At 42.9% G+C, this 20,840-nt stretch overlaps 1 protein-coding gene across 1 annotated transcript; it reads right to left on the bottom strand.

Annotated features, from left to right (window-relative positions):
• Positions 1-1,338: 1,338 nt before the first annotated feature.
• Positions 1,339-20,714, bottom strand: OGFOD1 (2-oxoglutarate and iron dependent oxygenase domain containing 1). The gene is made up of 13 exons (XM_056136430.1): positions 20,517-20,714; positions 18,649-18,794; positions 14,480-14,526; positions 11,249-11,349; positions 6,825-6,941; positions 5,971-6,062; positions 5,636-5,764; positions 5,035-5,148; positions 4,554-4,633; positions 4,004-4,326; positions 3,406-3,528; positions 2,923-2,981; positions 1,339-2,217 (listed from the first exon to the last, which is right to left on the bottom strand). The coding sequence occupies exons 1-13, from the start codon at positions 20,668-20,670 to the stop codon at positions 2,056-2,058; spliced, it is 1,647 nt and encodes a 548-aa protein (XP_055992405.1). The 5' UTR covers positions 20,671-20,714; the 3' UTR covers positions 1,339-2,055.
• Between the last annotated feature and the right edge of the window lie 126 nt (positions 20,715-20,840).

Genomic DNA, 20,840 nt, shown 5'->3' with positions numbered 1-20,840 from the left:
ACATATGGCCCCCAAACCAGAAGTAAAAGAATTGAGATACCATGGAGACATGAACATAGCTTTATCTGAAAAGTCAAAAATTTCCTGCTTTATGGGTAGGACTGGTAGTACAGTGGGTAAGGCACTTGCCTTTCACACGGCCGAGCCAAGTTCTGTCCCCAGCATTCCTTATGGTCTCCTGAGCACCACCAAGAGTAATTTCTAAGCCAGGAGTAACCCGAGCATCGATCACAGGGTGTGGACCAAAAAAAACAAACAAAATGCTTGCTTTATTTACCTTATTTGATGCTTAATAGTAGTTGAACATTGGCAACAGGCCCTAAAAATCCAGATGCAGAATGAAATTAAGGAAAACTTAGTATTTCTTAACATTATGTATCAGAAACTTCTGGATCACTATGTATCTCCAGTGCATAAAAGCTACCTGCAGGTTACACCATCTCAGTCCAGAGACATAGCTGCAGATGATGTAACTGACAGTAACAGCTGGCTTCAGGGACTCACTCTTCTGTGGACACCAAAATTCCTTTTTTTCAATAGTGTGTGTGTTGTGTGGCTAAACCATAGACACAGAAATTAAGGAGTACTAATAAACACATAACAAAATTTAAACTTGTGTATTATGCCAAAATTCAGACTCAGCGCTCCTGAATCAGACAAGTTGGGTATCTTGGATTTTACTAATACGAACCTCAAACTGCTTGGCACACAAGATGCTTTCATGTTCCTGGCTTTCACATTGCCACTGGGTTTATACCACAGGAGGGTGTTAATTAGAAACAAGTGAATAAAAGTAGTAGCATTGGGAATACCTTTTTATTTATTTGGGGGCCACACCCAGCAGTGCTCAGGGCTTACTCCTGGCTCTGAACTCCTGGTGGGGCTCAGGAACCATATGGGGATTCCAGGGATTGAATCTGGGTTACACATGTGCAAGGCAAGCACCCTCCCTGCTGAACTATAACCCCAGGGATTAACTTTTGAAGTTCTTCACGAATTTAAGAGGTCACTGTCACTGTCCTCCGTTGTTCATCGATTTGCTCGAGCGGGCCCAGTAACGTCTCCATTGGAGACTTTTGTTGTTACTGTGTTTTGGCATATCGAATATGTCACGGGTAGCTTGCCAGGCTCTGCCGTGCGGGCGAGATACTCTCGGTAGCTTGCCGGGCTCTCCGAGAGGGGTGGAGGAATTGAACTCGGGTCGGCCATGTTGGCTGCGTGCAAGGCAAACGCCCTACCGCTGTGCTATCGCTCCAGCCCAAGAGGTAAACTCTGAATTTAAAACATCAGTAATAAAGTATTTGTAATCCCTCTTGGGTATCACTATCCTAAGGTTAAAAAGCTGTTTCCATTATCGGGATCATGTAAATGCTCCACTACCATGTAGGTATTGGAAAAAAAAAATAGAAATAGCTGAATTTTATATTTCATCCTCTGTTTTATTGTCTGAAAAATTTATATAAATAGCTATATAAATTGATCTTATTGGTTGAGTCTTTTTACCAAGTTTAAACCAAGTTTAAACAAATAAATTGAGGGAAAGTGTGGGGGAGGAAAGAAAAATGGGTAGTCAGTCTACTAGGAACAGTTTCAATTTGGAAAGAAGAGTTGTGAACATCAATGCCGGAGAAGGTTGCATGCAGAACAAAATGGATATACAGAAAAATGTGATATGGACAATGAACCCAAAAGACAAAAAAAAATCCTTTTTGTCCCTTTTAATTTGAGTAAGTCTCTAGCTCCAAGTGCTAGGTCTAGACTATGGACAATTATGGTGAGTTTTACTAAAGGACAACCACACACAGTTCTAAGAACATTGTCGCAGGACAGTAGTTTTCAATTGCTGGCCTGTAGAAATGTCCCGCTGGTTGAAAAAAGTCCTGGTCCTTCCTGACGGCGGGGCTCAGCTGCCAGTCTGTTCTCATCTGGGGCTGATCTGCAGGTACAGAGGCTGAGGGCACTGCCGCACACCACCCTCTGCAGCTCTGCTCCTCTTCCTGCCGTGCTCTTCCAGGCAGCGCGATGAAGGGCGTCTTTCCACTCTGTCCTGTCTTGTCATTCATAATAAACAAATGAAAAGTCCCAGAAACCTGTTCTGTTGGGGATGGTTTTCTTTTGTTCAAGGCTTCGATGGTTAATGTGCTTGACAAATTTCAGTGTCTCTTTATCTCTGTAGACCAATGCCAAAGAGTTGTTTTCTGGATTCACTGTTAGCAGCTGAAATAGGCATAAATATACAACGACACATAAGAACAAGAGCTTGTTCTCAACACCACTTCGTTAGTGACTTAGCAGTGAACATTAAAATGGTTCCTAATAGCAAGAACTTAAGACGAGAGATGGGGATCTGTGATTAGGCCAGGGATATGGCTCAAAGAACTGGTATTGCATGCTTTGCATGTGGGAGCTCTAGGTCTGATTCCTGGCAGTCCTTGTCCTCCGCACACTGCTGACAGAGGCACCTGAGCACACCTGAGCAGCACATCTGTAATTGCTCTTGAGCACATCTGGATGTGGCCCCAAATTCGGGGTTGGAGGAAAAGTATTATTAAGAACTTTTGCTCTGGCCATCAAGACACTTTCCAGCAAGCCTCATTCTAAACAATAACATACAAACCATATAACGGTGAGTCACAAAGATTCCACCTAATGCTTCTGCTTCTTCCTACAAGGATGAATAGTGGGATGGCATCACTTTCTTTGGGAATTTTCAGTAGGGTAGAATGAATGCTCAGTGATTATCCTTTACCATCTTTATTCCACAGTGACTACTTTCTACTAGAAATGACTACTTTCTACTATTGTAGGCAATATAACAAGGATTTAATCAGCTTAAGATATTGGTGGGTTATAAAAATTGGGCTATGAAGAATGAAAACTTCAAGAATTAAAAACCATAGTTTGTTGTCTGAAGCAACTTACCTCTTCATCTTCACCTTTGGCAATGTAGCAAGTAAAACCCCCAAACTCTGGATCCCAGCCTTACAATGAAGACAAAGAAAATGCATTCAGAAAGTTCTCCTTGGTTATAGCATCTGCTTATATTGTGGATTATTGGGTAGGAGTTGGGAAAATCATTAACTAGTCAATACCAAGAACAGAAAGCTAATAATTAAAATATGCCTGGCAAAAGTTACATAAAAGCCATAGACCTGGACTCTGGGAGGTTGGCTCTGTGAAGGAAAATTATGGTTTGGTTCATATCCTATAGCTCTGTCACAGATAAAAATTCTAATTTGAGTTATAAGCCTATAACTCAGGACCCAAAGATACTTCCAAAACGAAATCCCTGTGACTAGAGCTCATGACCATGGCAAATTGTTTCTCAGCTGATTCAGGAGAGGGTCCCATGGGAGAGATGCTCCCTCTTCTGAACATTCACTGTTTCCCCCACCTTCCTCTTACCTTCACAGCCGCAGTAGAAAAGTAAGTCCAGGGCAAATTCAGTCTTGATGTTGTCATAGATTAGTGTGTAGTGACCAGTCTTCCAACCCCTCAACTCTCCGTGGCACATGGGAACACTGGATTCTAAAAGAACATAAGAGTAAAGCTACAGAGCAAGCCCAACGGGCTGAGCACATTCTTTGTATGCAGAAGGCCTGGGTTTGATTTCTGACAACACAAGGTCCTCCCAACTCTTCCCAAGCACTGCCAGGAACACCTCCTGAGCAGAAAAGGGGTGTTACTCTAGACAAGCAACCAGAAAAAAGCCTGATGCCACTGTTGCAAGGGAATGCTACTTAGAAGTAAAGGAAAACCATACCCACAAACCTTCAGTTGATCTACCCACTCCAGCCTGGAGTGACTTTCTGAAACTACCAGGTCTACTTGGAAAGGGGGAATTTAATTTTTCATTCTTTGTTTATAATACATTTTTTATGAAGTAGCTATCTTGCAAAAAAAAGGTTTCCTAAATGCAAACATTACTAGCAGAGCCAGGAGTAACCCCTGTGAGTGAAAGATGATGGAAGGGAAGTAGTGACAGATCAGAGCGAAAGCCTACCTTCCTTTGCTGCGTCCTCCTCTGTGACATCTCCTGAGTCCGGGATGCTCTGTTCCCCACTCTGCCGGCTGCTGCTGCCACCGGCCGCTGGATCCACCTCTGGCTCTGAGGAACTATGGCTAGTACCTTCTTCAGTGTCAGCCAAAGCAGCGGAAGTTTCTCCCTCTTTCTTGTCCTCAGTCTCATCTTCGGAAGGTGCCAGGAAGTGAAGCCTCAGACCTGTGAAGTTGGAGAGTAGCAGGAAAAACGCCTCGGAGCGGAATAACACCATGCAGTCCTTCAGTATGTCGGGAAGATTGCTTTCCTCAGCCTTGTCATAGAACCTGAAAGGCAACGAAGCCGCAGTGTTCATCATGGAAAAAAGGCTCTCCCTGAATCTTGGTGGGGTCACCAAAGCACCAGTTGTCACCATGAGATTTTGTGAGGGCCTGCTACTGGCTGCCCTGGGAAGGGAGGATCATTAGGGTAAATGTCCGACTGAGGAGAGTCTTATAGATGAAACAGGCAAATGCCAAGTGCAGAAGCAAAAGCCTTGGATGAGAGGCTCTACCTTTTATTAGGGGGACCCCGGCTGTTCCACTTCACATCTCCTTTCTCCAAAGCCTCACAGACCTTGGCAAATTTCTCAGGCTGAAAAAGGATAAAAATAAATCAAACATAGTTTGTCAATCTCTGAGCTCACAATGGTCCTGCAGATTTAGCAGCTCTGCAGAATAATTCTGTTGATTCCTAAAAGAATCAATGCAAAATACCCTAGACCTGGTGTAATAGGAGGAAGCTAGGGAAAGAGCTAGCTAAACTGTCAGCATGTTTAGCTAAGAGATCAGAGTACCAATTTAGGCTATTTCTTTAAGCATCTTCTGTCAAATTGCTTAATCTTTCAAATACCTTCATGATAAAATGAGAATACAGTCTTTAATTTGTAAGCTGTGCTACCTCTCTGGCCCCAGCTTTTATTACTATTCACCTACCATCCAAGAGGCAAGACTGCATGCTAAATGAGATCCACAGAACAGGATATACCAGCCTACCTTAAGGAACTCCTTGAGGAGAATTTCGGAACTTTCTTCAAACTCTTCTTGAATCTGAATTTGGTAATCCATGTCCAGGTAAGTAGGGTTGATCCACTCATACAAGATTTCATGCTGATGTAAAGCATCAGATGTAAAGGCAAGTTAGTAAATTCCTATTGCATTAGTTCCTGCTTAACCCTACTAGGAGACACACAAATTCTCATGCTGTAATTTTTTTCCCTGTTAAACATACTGTCTGTGAAGGACACTATCCAAAGTTTATTTAAGATAAACGGAAGGGGAAATTCAAAGTCTAGTTTTATAATCAGAATAGTCCCATATAAGACCAGAGCAGTGGTGATAGGACTGCGGGTAGGGCACTTGCCTTGCATGCTGTTGACTGGGGTTCAATTCTCAGGACCCCATATGGTCCCAAGACCCTACAGTAATATCTGAGCACAGAGCCAGGAGTAAGCTCTGAGTACTGCCAGATGTGCCCCACCCCGTTACCTCCTCCCACCACTCCCCCTGCCAAAACTAAACACACAACCACAGCAGAAACTAGTATATGACAGCTCTAAGACAAGAATCCCAGTAACAGATCAATTCTGTCACTTACATCTTGAGGAATGTGAGGACTCCGAGGTAGGAGAGGCTCAAAGTACATGGGAGGTCTGGTTATTGAAGGACCGTGAAACCAGCCACTTATGGACAAACGAGACTTTTCTTCAGAGAGGACTTCAGACACCTGAAAGAACAGGGCCAACAACACTTGAACCAAACAACCAGGAGGAAGATCACTAGTCGAACACACAGACTTCAAGATCCTTCACGCTAGGTCCAAACACAACTGGCTCAGCTAAGACAATGGGAATCTCTCCCATTCAGATGGGGGGCGGGTGATTAAAAAGCACAACCTTAGTTCTTTTATACTTGAGGCTAACTTTTTTTTACCTGGTGAAAGGATACTGGAGACACTTCAAAGAAAACCAATGTGTTCCATGAAGGGACAAGAGACTTGACAATCTGCTTCGGCTGAAAGTGCTCTGCACCAGGAGAGAACATATCCATCAACGGACTTTCATTATTTGGGACCACTTCCAGGCAGCCTCACTTCACCTTGACAATCCCAAATGTCCCCAGGTACCTAGACATACCTGGCAGATCTCAAAATACCTAGTCCCCTTTCATCTGTTTTTCTCTTACTTGCTAGTTCTGCAATGTGACATTTGTCTTGGCTATACCATCCATCCATTACGAGTGAAGGTTGAAAAATAAGGCTTTTTTTCTTTTTTCTTTTTAGGCCGTATCTTGTGATGTTCAGGGGCTACTCCTAATTCTACACTCAGGAATTACTCCTGGTGGGACTCAAGGGACCTCAGAGATGTCAGGGATCGAACCTGGGTCAGCTGCATAGAAGGCAAGCATCCTACCCACTGTCCTATTACTTCAGCGATGATGGCTGAAATAAGTTACGAAGGTTTTCTGGTGTCAGCCATTCAAAACAATAACCCCAACTTCCTGCCCAATGAACAGGCCCTGGCAGAATCACATCCACAAATCAAGAAAGCTTTGCTTTCATGTTCACTGTTCTGAATTGGGGCCAACTTTTCCACATCTTAAAATCTTCTAACTTATCTCTGGATTAATGATCATTTAAAATACAGTTTAAGAGAGGTGGCTGTCTCAGCTGCCATTTCCTCCTAGATGGTCACTAGAAGGAATAAGTTTCTTCTCCTTTGAGAAGTACATTTTGTATCAGAATTTCTAAGAGGCTTTTGATGTTAAACAGTACGTGATCATCTTACCATTCACATTGTACAGATCCAGGGTGCCACCCAAGCTCTGGTCCCAGGGAGGAACTAGGTAAAGAATGAAGGCAATCCGTCGCCCTTCCAGCTCATCATCATGGCAGAGCAGGGCATCTGCAACAATTAATGCACACTTAATCTCCCTCTGCAGACAACGGGCAGCTGATAAGTTATGCCATTATTAATGACATGCCTTGGTAATGGTGACTCCTTCAAACTTTAAAATGACACACATTTCTTCTCCATTAATTACAGAAATATAGAAATCAAGAGATTTGGTTTGTGAAGCACTTGGTGTGTAAAGTACTACCTGTGAAGTCCTGGGGTTTGATCCCCTGGCACTGGGGGGAAAACTCCAGAACACTAAATATACACTAACATGCTAGATCCATATATATCAGATCAATTCAGAGATAATTAAGAACATATTTAAAAGTATATTCTTTTAGTTGTTGTTTTTTGGGCCATACCCAGTGGTGCTGAGGATATGCTCCTGGCTTTGTACTCAGGGATTAGTTCCTGGTAGCACAGGGGATCATATGGGGTGCCAGGGATCGAACTTAGATCAGCCATGTGCAAGGCAAGTGACTTACACACTGGTCCTTGAAAGTATATTCTTTCAATATTTTTCTCACAAACGTGTATTTGCTTCTTTCCCAGTCATGACCGGGGGTCACACCTGGGCTGTGGTTTGCAGAAGATTAAACTCAGTTGTGGAACCAGGGATCCCATACAACATAGCTGCTGGGATCACACTCAGGCATGTGAGTTGGTGCCCAGGTTCCAACTCATGTACTCACCAGCCTTGTGCATGCAAGGCGGGAGCTCTACAACTGAGATATCCTTAGCCCCTTAGATGGTTTTGCTCTTTTTCCTAATTTTCTTTTTGGGTTATACCCAAAAAGAAAATTAGAAAGAGCTCAAGAGCTTATTCCTGGCTCTGTGCTCAGGGATCACTCCTGATAGGGCTCAGGCTTTGTGCAAGGAAAGCGCCTAACCACTGTGCTATATCTGCAACCCTTTTTAAAATAGTGGTTACCCCCAGTGGTACCTAGGGGGAACTCCAGTGCTGTTGTGCTGGGGGACACCTGGGTTATACCCGACAATGATGGGCATGGGTAGGCAGACAGTGCCAGGGACTCAATTCAGAGCCTTGGGCATATCAGGAAAGTGCTCTGCCATGTTCTGCACCCTGACATGTGTATGCTTTCTTAACAAATGGTATTTAGCAGACCTAGGTCCAACTGTTCCACATTATGGCCTCCCAAACCTCACCAGAAGATCCTGAGCACAGAGCCAGGAATATGCCAAGCACCACCGAATGTGTGGTATCCCCCCGAAAAAAAAAAAAAAGGTATCCTATAGTGATTATTTTGTGGTCAGCTTTTGAAAAATTATATAACAAATGTTTTTCCTTATCAACATACACACTTGTCATCACTTTCGATAGCTACTTAATTCTGGACTGTAAGAGTTTCACCATATAATAAATGGGTAAATGGAATATTTACATAGTCTTAAATATCTCCTGACAAAATACTAAACAAGGAAAGGACAAGTTTACAGGGCTGGGAAGAGACCTCCACAGGCTGAGTGCATGCCACATATGCAAGAATCCAAGGCACATCTTCTGGTATCACATGATGCCCCAAGCTCTATGGGGAGTGACTTCCCAGCACTGAGCCAGGAGTACCCCCAAGGGCCCCCAAACCATCCAAACCATCGGGCATGGCTCTTAAAGTTTACAGAGAAAATGACATCAGCCATCATTTTAATCATATGATCAAAGCCAGTATCACTAGTAATATGACATTTATTACTGTCATAATAATGACATTTAGAAAGCATGTACCATTTGATAATATGCACTATAGCACTGTCCTCCCATTGTTCATCGATTTGCTTGAGCAGGCGCCAGTAACGTCTCCATTGTGAGACTTGTTGGTTACTGTTTTTGGCATATTGAATACGCCACGGGAACCTTGCCAGGCTCTGCTGTGCAGGCAAGATACTCTCGGTAGCTTGCCGGGCTCTCTGAGAGGGATGGAGGAATCGAAACCAGGTCGACCATGTGCAGGGCAAACACCCTACCCGCTGTGCTATTGCTCCAGCCACTTGATATATGCAACACATAATTCAGTAATATTCCTGCCCAAGATACAATTAACCTAATTGTGAGGAAGCATCCAACAAACCTAAATGGAGGAAAGTTTTGCAAAATAACCTGTCAATCTTCAGAAGGATTAATATCATGGGTATTAAGTAAGGAGAAAAGGACTATTCTTGACTAGACATGAAAACTAAATGCAGCATGAAATCCAGATCAGATCCTTTGCTTTATTATATAGAATTAAATAATGAAACTTGAGTGCAGCTTGTGGATCAGATGGGAATGACGTATCAGTGTTAATTTCCCAACTATTAGTTTATTACTATCATGTAGCAAAATGTCTTTGAAGGAATTACCGAAAAAGTGTCCTGAAATATCACTTTAATGGTAACAATATGATCCCTATCCCTGGCTTGCAATAGGTCCTGGGCTTTATCCTGCAGGTGGAGTGGTGGGGGAAGAGCAGATGATATGCTCATCCATGTGTTACTACTAAGTTGGTTAGGGTACAGCAATTGCCTTGCACATGGGACACCCTAGGTTTGACCAAAAAACAACAGCAACAACAACAACAAAAAGGTGATCAATTTCTACTTACCTACAATGTGTAAGAATGACTCAAGTTGGTATTTACTAAAACAACACAACAGAATACTTATCCTTCTAGACAAAAAAGCCAAAGGTCAGGCAAAGGGGGAGTGGGGGCACAAATGATACAAAATGGACCCTGATAAGGGGATTGGTGTTGAAGCACTGTGTGTCTGAAACCCTATCATGAATAAACACAAAAACAAACATGGTCCTCCCATTGTTCATCGATTTGCTCGAGCAGGCCCAGTAATGTCTCCATTTTGAGACTTCTTGTTACTGTGTTTTGGCATATTGAATACGTCACGGGGAGCTTCCCAGGCTTTGCCGTGCAGGCAAGATACTCTTGGTAGCTTGCCGGGCTCTCCGAGAGGGGTAGAGGAATCGACCCCGGCTCGCCCAGGGTGGCTGTGCACAAGGCAAACACCCTACCGCTGTGCTATCACTCCAGTCTATCATGAATAACTCTGCAATTTCAGGGTGACTAAATAATAATTAAAAAAAAAAAACTAAACATTTTCAAAAAGCTACTTATATTATGCTCCAAAAAGAATCTGAAAAGATGCACCCAACTGGGATAATGGATATGTATGGGAGAAAGGGAGTGATGGGGAAGGGGATGATTATGGTTTACAATTCTCTATTATCTGTATTCTTTAAGAATATATTCACTTATTACCTAGCACAGTGGGTAGGGTGTTTGCCTTGCATGTGGCCAACCCAGGTTCAATTCTTCCGCCCCCTCTTGGAGAGCCTGGCAAATTACCGAGTGTCCTGCCCGCAGGGCAAAGCCTGGCAAGCTACTCGTGATTATTTGATATGCCAAAAAGAGTAACAACAAGTCTCACAATGGAGACATTACTGGTGCCCGCTCGAGCAAATTGATAAGCAACGGGAGGACAGCGCTACAGTGCAGTGCTACCTTCAATAAAAAAAGAGCTTAATGGAGAGGTAGTACAGGAGATAAAGCACTTGGATGCAGCTGATCCCTGCTCAGTCCCACAAGCACCATTGGGAGTGATTCCAAAATGCTCTCTGACGGCTGAGTCCCCTCCCACCCTCCAGGAAGAGATGGCAGTGAGGGAGACAACTGTTTACTAGGAAGTCTAAGAATAAACAATGTTTTCCTGTTTTGTTTTTTGTTTTATCAACACTTGCCTCATGTATACAAAAAAAATGTGCACTTTACCATGGAGCTACATCCCCAGCAATCCCCAGGAAGTCTAAGAACAGATTCTAGAAGTTCACCTCTAAATTTGGACTAATGTATGTGAAGTTGGTATATAGGCAAAACTGCAATTTTTTTTGGAAATATGCAAATACTGAAGCCAATTGCTTTCAATATTTTTGTAGAGAAATATTACTTATACCTTCCAATATAATGGTTAGCTTCTATGTTTAAATAAGTCAGATCTTTGCTATTGAGAAGTGCCAAGTTATTGGTTTGGATAGTATTGCATGTGGACAACCAGGTTTGATCCTCAGCATCCCAAATGGTTCCTGAGTACCACCAGAAGTAATTTCTGAGTGCAGAGTCAAAAGTAACCTGATTGCCAGGTATGGCACCAAAACAAAAACAAAAAACAAATTAAAAAAAAAGTTCCAAGCTATGTAGGGACATATTAACTAAGATTTTGGTACACTGATATTATTTTTCCATCACTGTTTAGTTGAAGGTTTTTTGATTTCATAGACACTAGGACGTGTCTGTTATCTCTCTTACCTGAAAATTCATATTTAGCACAGGACATGTCAATGGTTGATTCCAGGTCCGTCTTAGAAATGTCAGAAATCCAGATTCGAAAATCTTCATATAGAATTTTCCTAGAAATGTGAGTCAAAGAACTTTTTAAGGGGCTGGACAATATAATATAGTCCAGTTGGTAGCGTGCTTCCCCAGCACACAGCTGACCTGAGTTTGATCCCTGGTTTCCCATATAATTTCCTGAGCACCACCAGGAATAAACCTGAGTGCAGGTCAGGAGTAACTCTGGAGCATTGCTGGGTGTGACCCCAAACTAAACCAAACCAAACCAAACCAAAAGATAACTTGTTAAATCTTAGTGTGGACTCCAACTGCATCAATAGCACAACCATTTTCCCCTTTAGTTTGCATTTTATTCATGAGATCAATTCTGAGAATGTTCATCAGTTTATTTATATATTTGTTGAGGGGTGGGTTTGGGGCCACACCCAGAAGTACTCAGGGCTTTGCTCTGTGCTCAGGAATCATTCCTGTGCTCAAGGGACCATATACGGTGCTGGGGACTGAACCTGGATGGCTGTGTGCAAGGCAAGTGCTTAACCCCTATACTATCTCTTCAGCCGAGTTTAAGGATTGAGATTCCCAGAGAAATAAATGTTAAGTTTATTTCTGTAAAATGTTTTTGTTTTATAGTTTCATTTCTTTTTCTTCTTCCTAAGTTTATAGTGTGCTCTCTCACGACAGCAGTCTGACCTTAATAATGACCTTTCCATTCCATTACAAAGTCACTCACTTTTAGACATGATCTCATTATTACCACTGGTACCATAATAAATAATAATTGTCCTGTGCAATGAGCTCTTTGTTGACACTGTGTAGATCAGAAATGCTTAATTAGAATAATGGTGAATGTTATAATAATGGTTCAAAGTATCAGAACTCCACAGGAGTCCATCCCATAAATAATGGACATTTCAATTTACTACTAAAATGGCCCTGTGCAGAGGAGCCTCTTTAATGAGTTTAGAAATCATGTTATCCTTAATGAACTAAAGGATATCTAATTTTTAAATATTTTAACATTTTGTTTCATTTCTTTTTCTTCACATCAAGAAACTTAATTAAGTTTTAAAAAATCATTCTAGTTCAAATGTGCGGAGTAGACATTTCCATAAAATGCAAGTGTGGGAGCCAGGACAACAGCTCAAGCAGGTAGAGTCTGTGCCCTGCATGTGCAAGATCCTGAGTTCGATCCTGGCACTACAGGACTCCCCACCTCCACCAGCACTGTCAGGTGTAACCAGGGTGGTTCAAACACTGCCACACTCTGGGCATATCTCAAGACCTTACACTGGGCTAATACTGCTGGAAGTGGCCCCCCCGCCCCTGAGCTCTGCTGGGGTGAACCACACTCCCTCCCCCACCCCCCCAAAACCTCAATTGTGCTTTTCATACCTAAATATCAAGTCTTCCAGTTGGCGAAAGATTTTATTATCTTTTACTATACATGACACAAACCAAAAAATTCCAGAAAATGTTGTGCTCATTTTTGACCTCTTATATTTTTATTTGTTTTTTGGGCTACACCCAGCTGTGCTGAGGGATCACGCCAGAGTAAGTGCTTCCAAAGTCATTCAAAGAAAATGTCACCAGGACAGGCTTGGTTTTCTGTCAACACTCTCATTTACTAATTGCATTCATGACAGAAATCACAAAACCCAACTGGGAAATATAAATATTACTTTTCTATAACCATCAAGGAATTTCATCTCTCACACCATCTGGCTGTTATCCTTTGGGTACAGAATGTAACTGAGTTTCCTAGGAGATTCTTACCAGAGGAGTGATGTGAATTAATAAGAGAATGCCTGAAGGCACGATAATAACTCTCAGAGAAAAAAAGGTTTAGATAAAAAGGAAATATAAGAGGGTCAGAATGCCTTGCTTGGGACCCACCCGAGGCACCCTAGATGATCCCTTGAGCCCACCAGACGTTAGCACCACTTGGTGTGACCCAAAAAACAAAAACAACAACAAAAGGAATGTAAGACACATGAGCAACTGATTCAGAATTTAGAACAATCTATGCAGCTATCACTGTATTATAGAAATGTCAAGTGAAAAGGAGAATATGCAAGAATAGCTGGTAGGGTTGGAGAGCTAGTACGATGGGTAAGATGCATGCTTTCAGGCAGCCAACCTGAGTTTGATCCTTGGTACCGAAAATGGTTCCCGGAGCCCCAGTGGGCATGATCCCTGAGTCACAGAGCCAGGAGCAGCCCTGAAGTCAACCCAGTGTGGCCCCCCAAATTGTGCCTCCTCCCACTGCCCTCAAAACTCTGTATCATTAAACTGAAAAAAAAAAAAAGGAAAAAATAACCAGTATAGACCAAAAACAGCTGTTATAACATGCTTATTGAAACTCTATGTGAGTAAAATGAAACATTAAAAATTTCTAATTCTAGGAGTCAGAGTTAAACATTTCAGTCTTTAAAGTCTTCTGCACACCAATAACCAAGTGTTATTTATTTATTTATTTATTTAGGTAGGGGGGTGGGGGTGGGCACATATCTGGCAGTGCTTGGGGAACCACATGTGGATATGTGGTGCTAGGGATTAAACACAGGTGAGCCACATGCAAGGCAAGCGTCTACCCACTATACTATCTCTCTATGCTTCAATGAGTGGAATTATGCTACAAAAAGATTTATGGTGGCATGGGGCCCATATGCTGCAATACTCAGGGCTTACTTCTGACTCTGAGCTCAGGGATTACTTCTGGTGGTGCTTAGGGAACTATATATGATGCTAGAAATTGAACCTGGGTCAGCTGTGTGCTAGGCAAACATCTTACTCTCCGTACTCTCACGGCCCCAAGATGCATAATTTTAAGGGTTTCAATATATCTTTTAAAACCAGCTTTTAAGAAGATTACAACAGTATATAAAGGCTTCCTTATTCCTACACTAGTGCTTTTATTTTTAATATTAGCCAACCTTGTATGTGAAAAATATAATCTCCAAAGCTGGTATCCTTATAATAAGTCTGACTGTCTTTTTGTCAAGAACTTGGATCTTGGAGCTAATCAGATTTGTGTCTGTAATCTTAGCTCCTTCAAGTTTTACTGATATCTTTTCTTGAAATAAACTTTACAGAGTCAGTGTGCTCCAATGGCAGATTGTGATATGCAACATTTAAAGCACTCACTAATCTGTCTGGCACATGGTGGGCACCCAACAATATGCTTACCTTAAAGCACAGATGTGAGGTTCTCTTCTCTTCTTCAAATCGTCAGACTTGATCACGAAGAAAGAGAAAAAGGATTTATCTATCAGACATCCCAAGAAGAGCAATTGTGTTGAGTGCTCAGGCAGCAGAACACTGTCACTAAGGACCTGGTTGTCTAATATTAAAGTCTGATGCATGTACCACTCATTTGGCAGCTCTGTGACTCAGGCATGGTATTCAACCTCTCTGTGAATTCATTCAATAGTTATTATAGTGGTGCTTAAAATCTTATTGATGGAGTCAGACAATAAACACAGAAACTTGACTATTGGTATAAAAGTTAACAACAACAACACAAAAAAATAGCACAGTAAGAGAGATGAAGAGTACTGAGTGGGGAAGAGGCTGCAGTTATAAATCAGGTAGTCAGAGGCAGACTTTACCGAGGTGAAGCTAAGACCTGAAGAGGGGTGGAATCATCTATGCAAAGAAGATCTCAAGTCCAGAGCAGGAGATGTGCCACCCTTATTCAAGAAATTGTAAGGAGAGAATAAAAATAAATAGAAAAAAAATCGTAAGGAGATAGTCCGGGGGAAGGTAACTTGCCTTGTATGTGGATGGCCTGGTTTAATCTTGGCATTCCTGGGGTCTGCCAGGAGTGATGCCTGAGAGCAGAGTCAGTAGTAAGCCCTCATTGCCTTTAGGGGTGGCCCCCAAACAAACAAAATTTTGTTTGCTAGAGCAGAGCATGCAGAGATGAGCAAGAGAACGCTGCTGCTAACAGGCCAAGTAAAATCAGGTTTGAAACAATAATTGCATGTACAAAATCTGGAAGCTGAGGGACCTGGATGAGTATAGTCTGAACAGGGGGCCTAACAGAATGGGTGAAGAAAAATTTTAGAAAAGAGAAACAATTCATAAGGAGTGCTCCAGAGGAATGGGGAGGAGCTGAAGTCCAGGAGTATTTTTAACTTCAGATGAAAATAATAACTCTGTTCTGGTTAGGTTGAGGGCAAAGATTAAGAAGAGAAAAGAATATTGATAGATCTATAAAACAGGAGTTATAATATATTCCTTAATAAGACTGTGACAGAGAGTCAATGATATAATTAAGAGAATACTGAGCAACTTCTAATGATAAATTTGTCTTAGAGATTAGAGGATGTCTTCGACTCAATTATCAAGCCAATTCATAGCAGAAACAAAGAAAGCTGACAGGGGCAGGAGACTGGGAGCAGACTTTACATTCACTGTCTTAGGATGAAAGTCAGTCCCGAAGTGAGCCCAGTGAAAAATCTTTCCTGAGGTTACGACAATAGTATAGTTGGTAGGGTTCTTGCCTTCCACATGGCTGACCTGGGTTCAATCCCTATCACTCCATATGGTCACCCAAGTCCACAGGCATGATCCTTGAACACAGAGCCATAAGTAAGCCCTGAACACCACTGGGCATGGTACAAAACAAAGCAACAACAAAAATCAGGGGGCTGGGGCAATAGCACAGCGGGTAGGTCATTTGCCTTGCATGGGGCCGACACAGGTTCAATTCCCAGCATTACATATGGTCCCCTGAGCACCGCCAGGAGTAATTCCTGAGTGCACAAGCCAGGAATAACCCCTGTGCATTGCCGGGTGTGACCCAAAAAGCAAAAAAACAAAACAAAACAGATAAAAAAAAACCAACAAAAATCAAACCAAAATATTAAAAAAAAAAAACAAGAAACAAAACTTTCTTAGCAGAACAATTTCACCAAGCACTTAACTGTATTCTAAAATCATGAGCTCTTTTTTCCCCTCATAACACATGATTTTGCCACTCACTGACTCAAAGTTCAGAAATATTTTCATCTACCAAAATGCACTGAAAACTAAAGTAACTTCTCAATGTTAGGAATCAGAGACTACAAGCAAAAAAAGACCCAATGTTATCAAAGTTGACCTGATTACAAAGGCTGACAACTATGGTTTTAAATGAACCTATGCTAAACTCCACAATTGCCACCATGCTCCTGGTAGGACTCCACTGCTCAGGACAAGCCTCATGCAGAAACTGATCAGCTGAAAAACTCAGGTATGTGAGGTTCATGATTGAAATCACCAGGCTTTCATTGAGACAGGGATGAGCTACCTTCCCCCATATCTCTGTACTTCTGGAAGCCTCAGCAGTCATGCCCATGAACCACCTCCAGTGCCATATAAGCTCTTTCATGGTCATGATCCATGGACTCATAATAAATCTCAAAAGAGATCAACAAGTTTCAGAGAATCTTCTGGATCTCCACAAGGCTGAGTTATCCGGGGCACCCCAGAGGAGAGCGGGTGAGCTCCGGCAGCCAAAAACCTCCATAATTGGCCACCATCCTCTTGGCCGGACTTCACTGCTTGGTGAAGTGAAGAGCCTCATCCAAGGCTTAATCTGTTGAAAAAACTCAGGTATGTGGGTTTTATGACTGAAATCTCCAGGCTTTCATGGAGCTGGGGATAGACTACTTCCCCCCAACTCCCTGTACTTCAGGCACACACCCCCAAATGCCACCTAGTTAAAAATTTAACTCCAAATATATCACCTTGTTAAAAATGTTAGACTTCCTGGAGCACACATCTACCACTCAAACTCTGCAACACCGATAAACCAGGTCTCGCACACCATATTGGATAAAATGTAATGTAGAAGGCAACCAAACTGATTAACAAAATAACACAGACAGCTTAATCTATAACAACATATTAGTAATCTCTTATATAATGGCTTAACAGCTACATGGTGAGATACACATTCTTCACTAACATTCTTCTGAGGAAACATTTTTTGGTCATTGTTAACAAATTATAACAAGCAATATAAAATAAATTACTGAGGGCCTGCTATGAGGGTAGGTTTAAGGGGTATTTGGGAAAATTGGCAGAAAAGACTATATGAAATTAAGATTTGTTTTTTACTTTTGGAAGACAAACCTAAATAAAACTCATTAGATACCCCAATATTAATTTTATGTGGTATTTTCTGCCAAATTAGACTGTCCATTATAAAATAATGGCTCTAACTCTCTGAGGACATGCTGTAATACCATACAGCAGAATGCAAAACATCATGCTATCTATAAGATATAAACACAAAAATGTCACTATTCTAAAGTCTAAGAATCTTCATCATATAACCCCCAAAATATACATAACCTCTCTGTCACTGTCTTCCCGTTGTTCATCAATTTGCTCAAGCGGGCCCAGTAACATCTCCATCGTGAGACTTGTTGTTACTGTGTTTGGTATATTCAATACATCACGGGTAGCTTGCCAGGCTTTGCCCTGTGGGCGAGTAACGTCTCCATCGTGGGACTTGTTGTTATTGTGTTTGGCACATTGAATATGTCACGGGTAGCTTGCCAGGCTTTGCCCTATGGGCGAGACTCTCGGTAGCTTGCCAGGCTCTCCGAGAGGGGCAGAGGAATCGAACCCAGCTTGGCCAGGCCGGCTGCGCGCAAGGCAAATGCCCTACCGCTGTGCTATCGCTCCAGCCCAATCCCTCTGTATAATATATATATGTATATGTTACATATACATATATATATAGCTTCTTAAGTTTCTCTCTTTCTTGTGGGAAGGGGCCTCCCAGTCAGTGCTCAGGGTGTTTGAGGAGCCACTCTTGGTGCTACATGGCCAGTGGTTCGATGTTCAGGCCTGCTGATGCAGAAGGCTTTGGGCCCAGAGGTGCTGAGGGCCACCAGGATCAAACTGGTGGTGCTGGAGTCAGTAGGGTCATATAGAGCAATGCTCTGGGGTTTCCAGGACTGTACCCATAAGTGTTAGGGAGGCATTTTAGTGCTGGGAAATGGGGTAAGGGGCCATGTAGAACAAGGTGTGAGCCTTTTACACATAGTTATTTCCATGGCTTGCTTATTAGATATCTTCACTGTCAATATCAATACTTTCAATTTTAAAGTTCTACAGAGCAGAAACTGTCAAAGAGTCCCATAGAACATTGTACCTAACACATGGTCAACACTTGGCTGAAGTGGGACAACCAAATGCTTACCTTGTCAAGGCAAGGACTCTCCTACGCATATTCAATCTAAAACCTCAAGTTTATTATTTTTATTATTATTTTTTTAAACCTCAAGCTTAAAGGTCCCAAATGAGCTTAAGGGCAATGGACTCCTAAAGAAGAGCTAATGTGAAAGGAGCATAAATACCTGATGGAACTTATATAGATCATTACACTTTTCATGGAAGTTCAAGTTCAAAAGTTCTTTCTGCAGCTCTTCCACAAAGTTTTGGTTTTGGATGAAATTTGGGATCACACAGTGAAGGAAAGGGTCCATGTCCATGACAACAGCATCTGTTGAAAGGGAAACATTATCCATGACTTTTTGCCTCTTGTATTTTTAACTCTCAATAGGGCATCATAAATATAAAATGAGTTAATCATGATTTTCAGAACCCTAGTACCTAAAGTCTATTAGAGGAAAGAATTAAGATTTTTTTTTACCTCTGCCCTTTCAATATTTTTACTTTGGGGTAACACCTGCTAGTGCTCTGGGTTTATTCCTGGCTCTATGCTCAGAGGTCACTCCTGGCAGTGTTGGGGGACCATAGGTGGCATGGAGAATGAACCTGGATGTGCAGCCTTATCTGCTGTATATCTTGTGACTCTTTAAAACATTAGTGCTTAAGATCAGGGCTGGTGATATCACTAAAATAAGGCTCCTGTTCTTTTTGGGTGTTTTTAAACTTGTGACTCCTTACTGAATGTATTTTAGATTTTAAGTTCATTTCCCACCCATCAAATTAAAAAATGAGAATTAAAAATGAGAATAGCAATAATGGCTGGCGAATTTTCTTTCAATCCCACTTTTGCTTTTTTTTTTTTTTTAGTGAAGCAAGATAAATTTATTGAAAGAAATTTAGAGATGTGAGGGGAGAGAAAGAGAGGAACACACGTCTGAACTAGAACAGGGGCTTCTCCAGAGTGAGGAAAAAAAGTCTCAATTCCACTTTGTCTTTCCCCAAGTTACCGCCCCAGAAAGTCACAACATAAACACTTAAAGAAAAAAAACAAAAGTTGAATTGTTATCTCTAATTCCTTTATTTCTACCTCCATCTTTTCCCCACACTGCCTCAGGTGGCCTGGGTTAGGTTCCAGTTTAGAAAGACTGCAATCCACATCACCGCCTACCAGAGGCCCGGTGCACTGTGTTTTACGTGCATCGATCACCTGTCACTTTCTAGGTCACTTTCTAGGCTGTTCGCTACCTCCGGGGCAACGGGATCTCGCCTCCTCCTCCAATCACTCGACTGAAGCTAAAAGGGTGGCAACTGTTGCAAGTGTGGCGGGGTGGGGCGAGCAGGAGGCAGGTGAGCAGGGTTCTCTAAGGTGACACCAAAGGCGGAGAGCTCAAGCCCGGTTCCTTCCCCGGGGCGACACGTTCTTCAGGTCACGCGGCGTCATCTCCTGTACACTGAGCCCAGGACGCCCAGGACCTGGCCACGGGCAGTTCGCAGCAGATGCTCTGGCCACTGGCGCTGGCATCACTAAGCAAGGAAAAAAAAAAAAAAACTCGAGTGCCCCGACCAGGTCCCAGACGTTGACTGGAAACACGAGCGCGTTTAGCTTCGAGACACCTTTTCGCGGCAGCGAGGCTTCGCGTCAGCCGACACTGAGAATCAGCTTTCCGACTTCACAGAAGAAATATGTGAAGTAATTAAAAAAAAAAAAAGAAAGAAAAAGAAAAAGTTCAACCCATTGTCCCACGACACCTAATCCCGGGAGCAATGTTATTTACTGTGAGTCGCGCCGAGCGCTTGCACGCCCACCTCTCCTTCCTGTCACTCTCCCGGCCTATCCGAGACACTTTCTCTTCTCGGGGTGCTCTTCAGGGCACTGGCACCCAAGGGGGCAGCCGGCCCGGCGGGAGCGGGCGACGGCCTCTCTGACAAGATCCTTGTCCCCGAGGCGGGGGGGGGGGGTGTGTGTGCGGGGACGGACCGTCCGGCGGGCCCCCGCGCGCTGCGCTGCGCTGCGCTGCGTGGCCGCTGCCCCTTTCCCAGAGCGCTCGGTTACCGTGGCGGAACGGCGTCCGGCTACGCCAGGCCTCGGCCATCTGCCCTTTAAAGGTCTCTTCCGTCACCGCACGCGACATTTCCGCCTTCACCTCTTTCTTTCTCTTCTTCCCGACCTGGCTCGGGCCGGGCTCGGCGGCCCGTTTCTCACTCATCTCCTCTCGAGTTGCCACGCGCGCCAGCCTGAAGCCGGTGTGGTGCTGCTTTTTCCCCCGCCCCACGGCTCAGACTTTAACTCCCAGAATGCCTTTTCTCTGGATCCGCCCCCCCAGTTATCATCCAATAGGAAGTCTCGAAACGAAGAAGAGGCGGACCCCACATTAGA

This window comes from Sorex fumeus, unplaced genomic scaffold, assembly GCF_029834395.1.
Source record: "Sorex fumeus unplaced genomic scaffold, SorFum_2.1 ptg000122l, whole genome shotgun sequence".
Taxonomy (NCBI): Eukaryota; Metazoa; Chordata; class Mammalia; order Eulipotyphla; family Soricidae; genus Sorex; species Sorex fumeus.
Note: the sequence above shows the minus strand (reverse complement) of the source record. Positions and strands in the feature narration are given on the sequence as shown.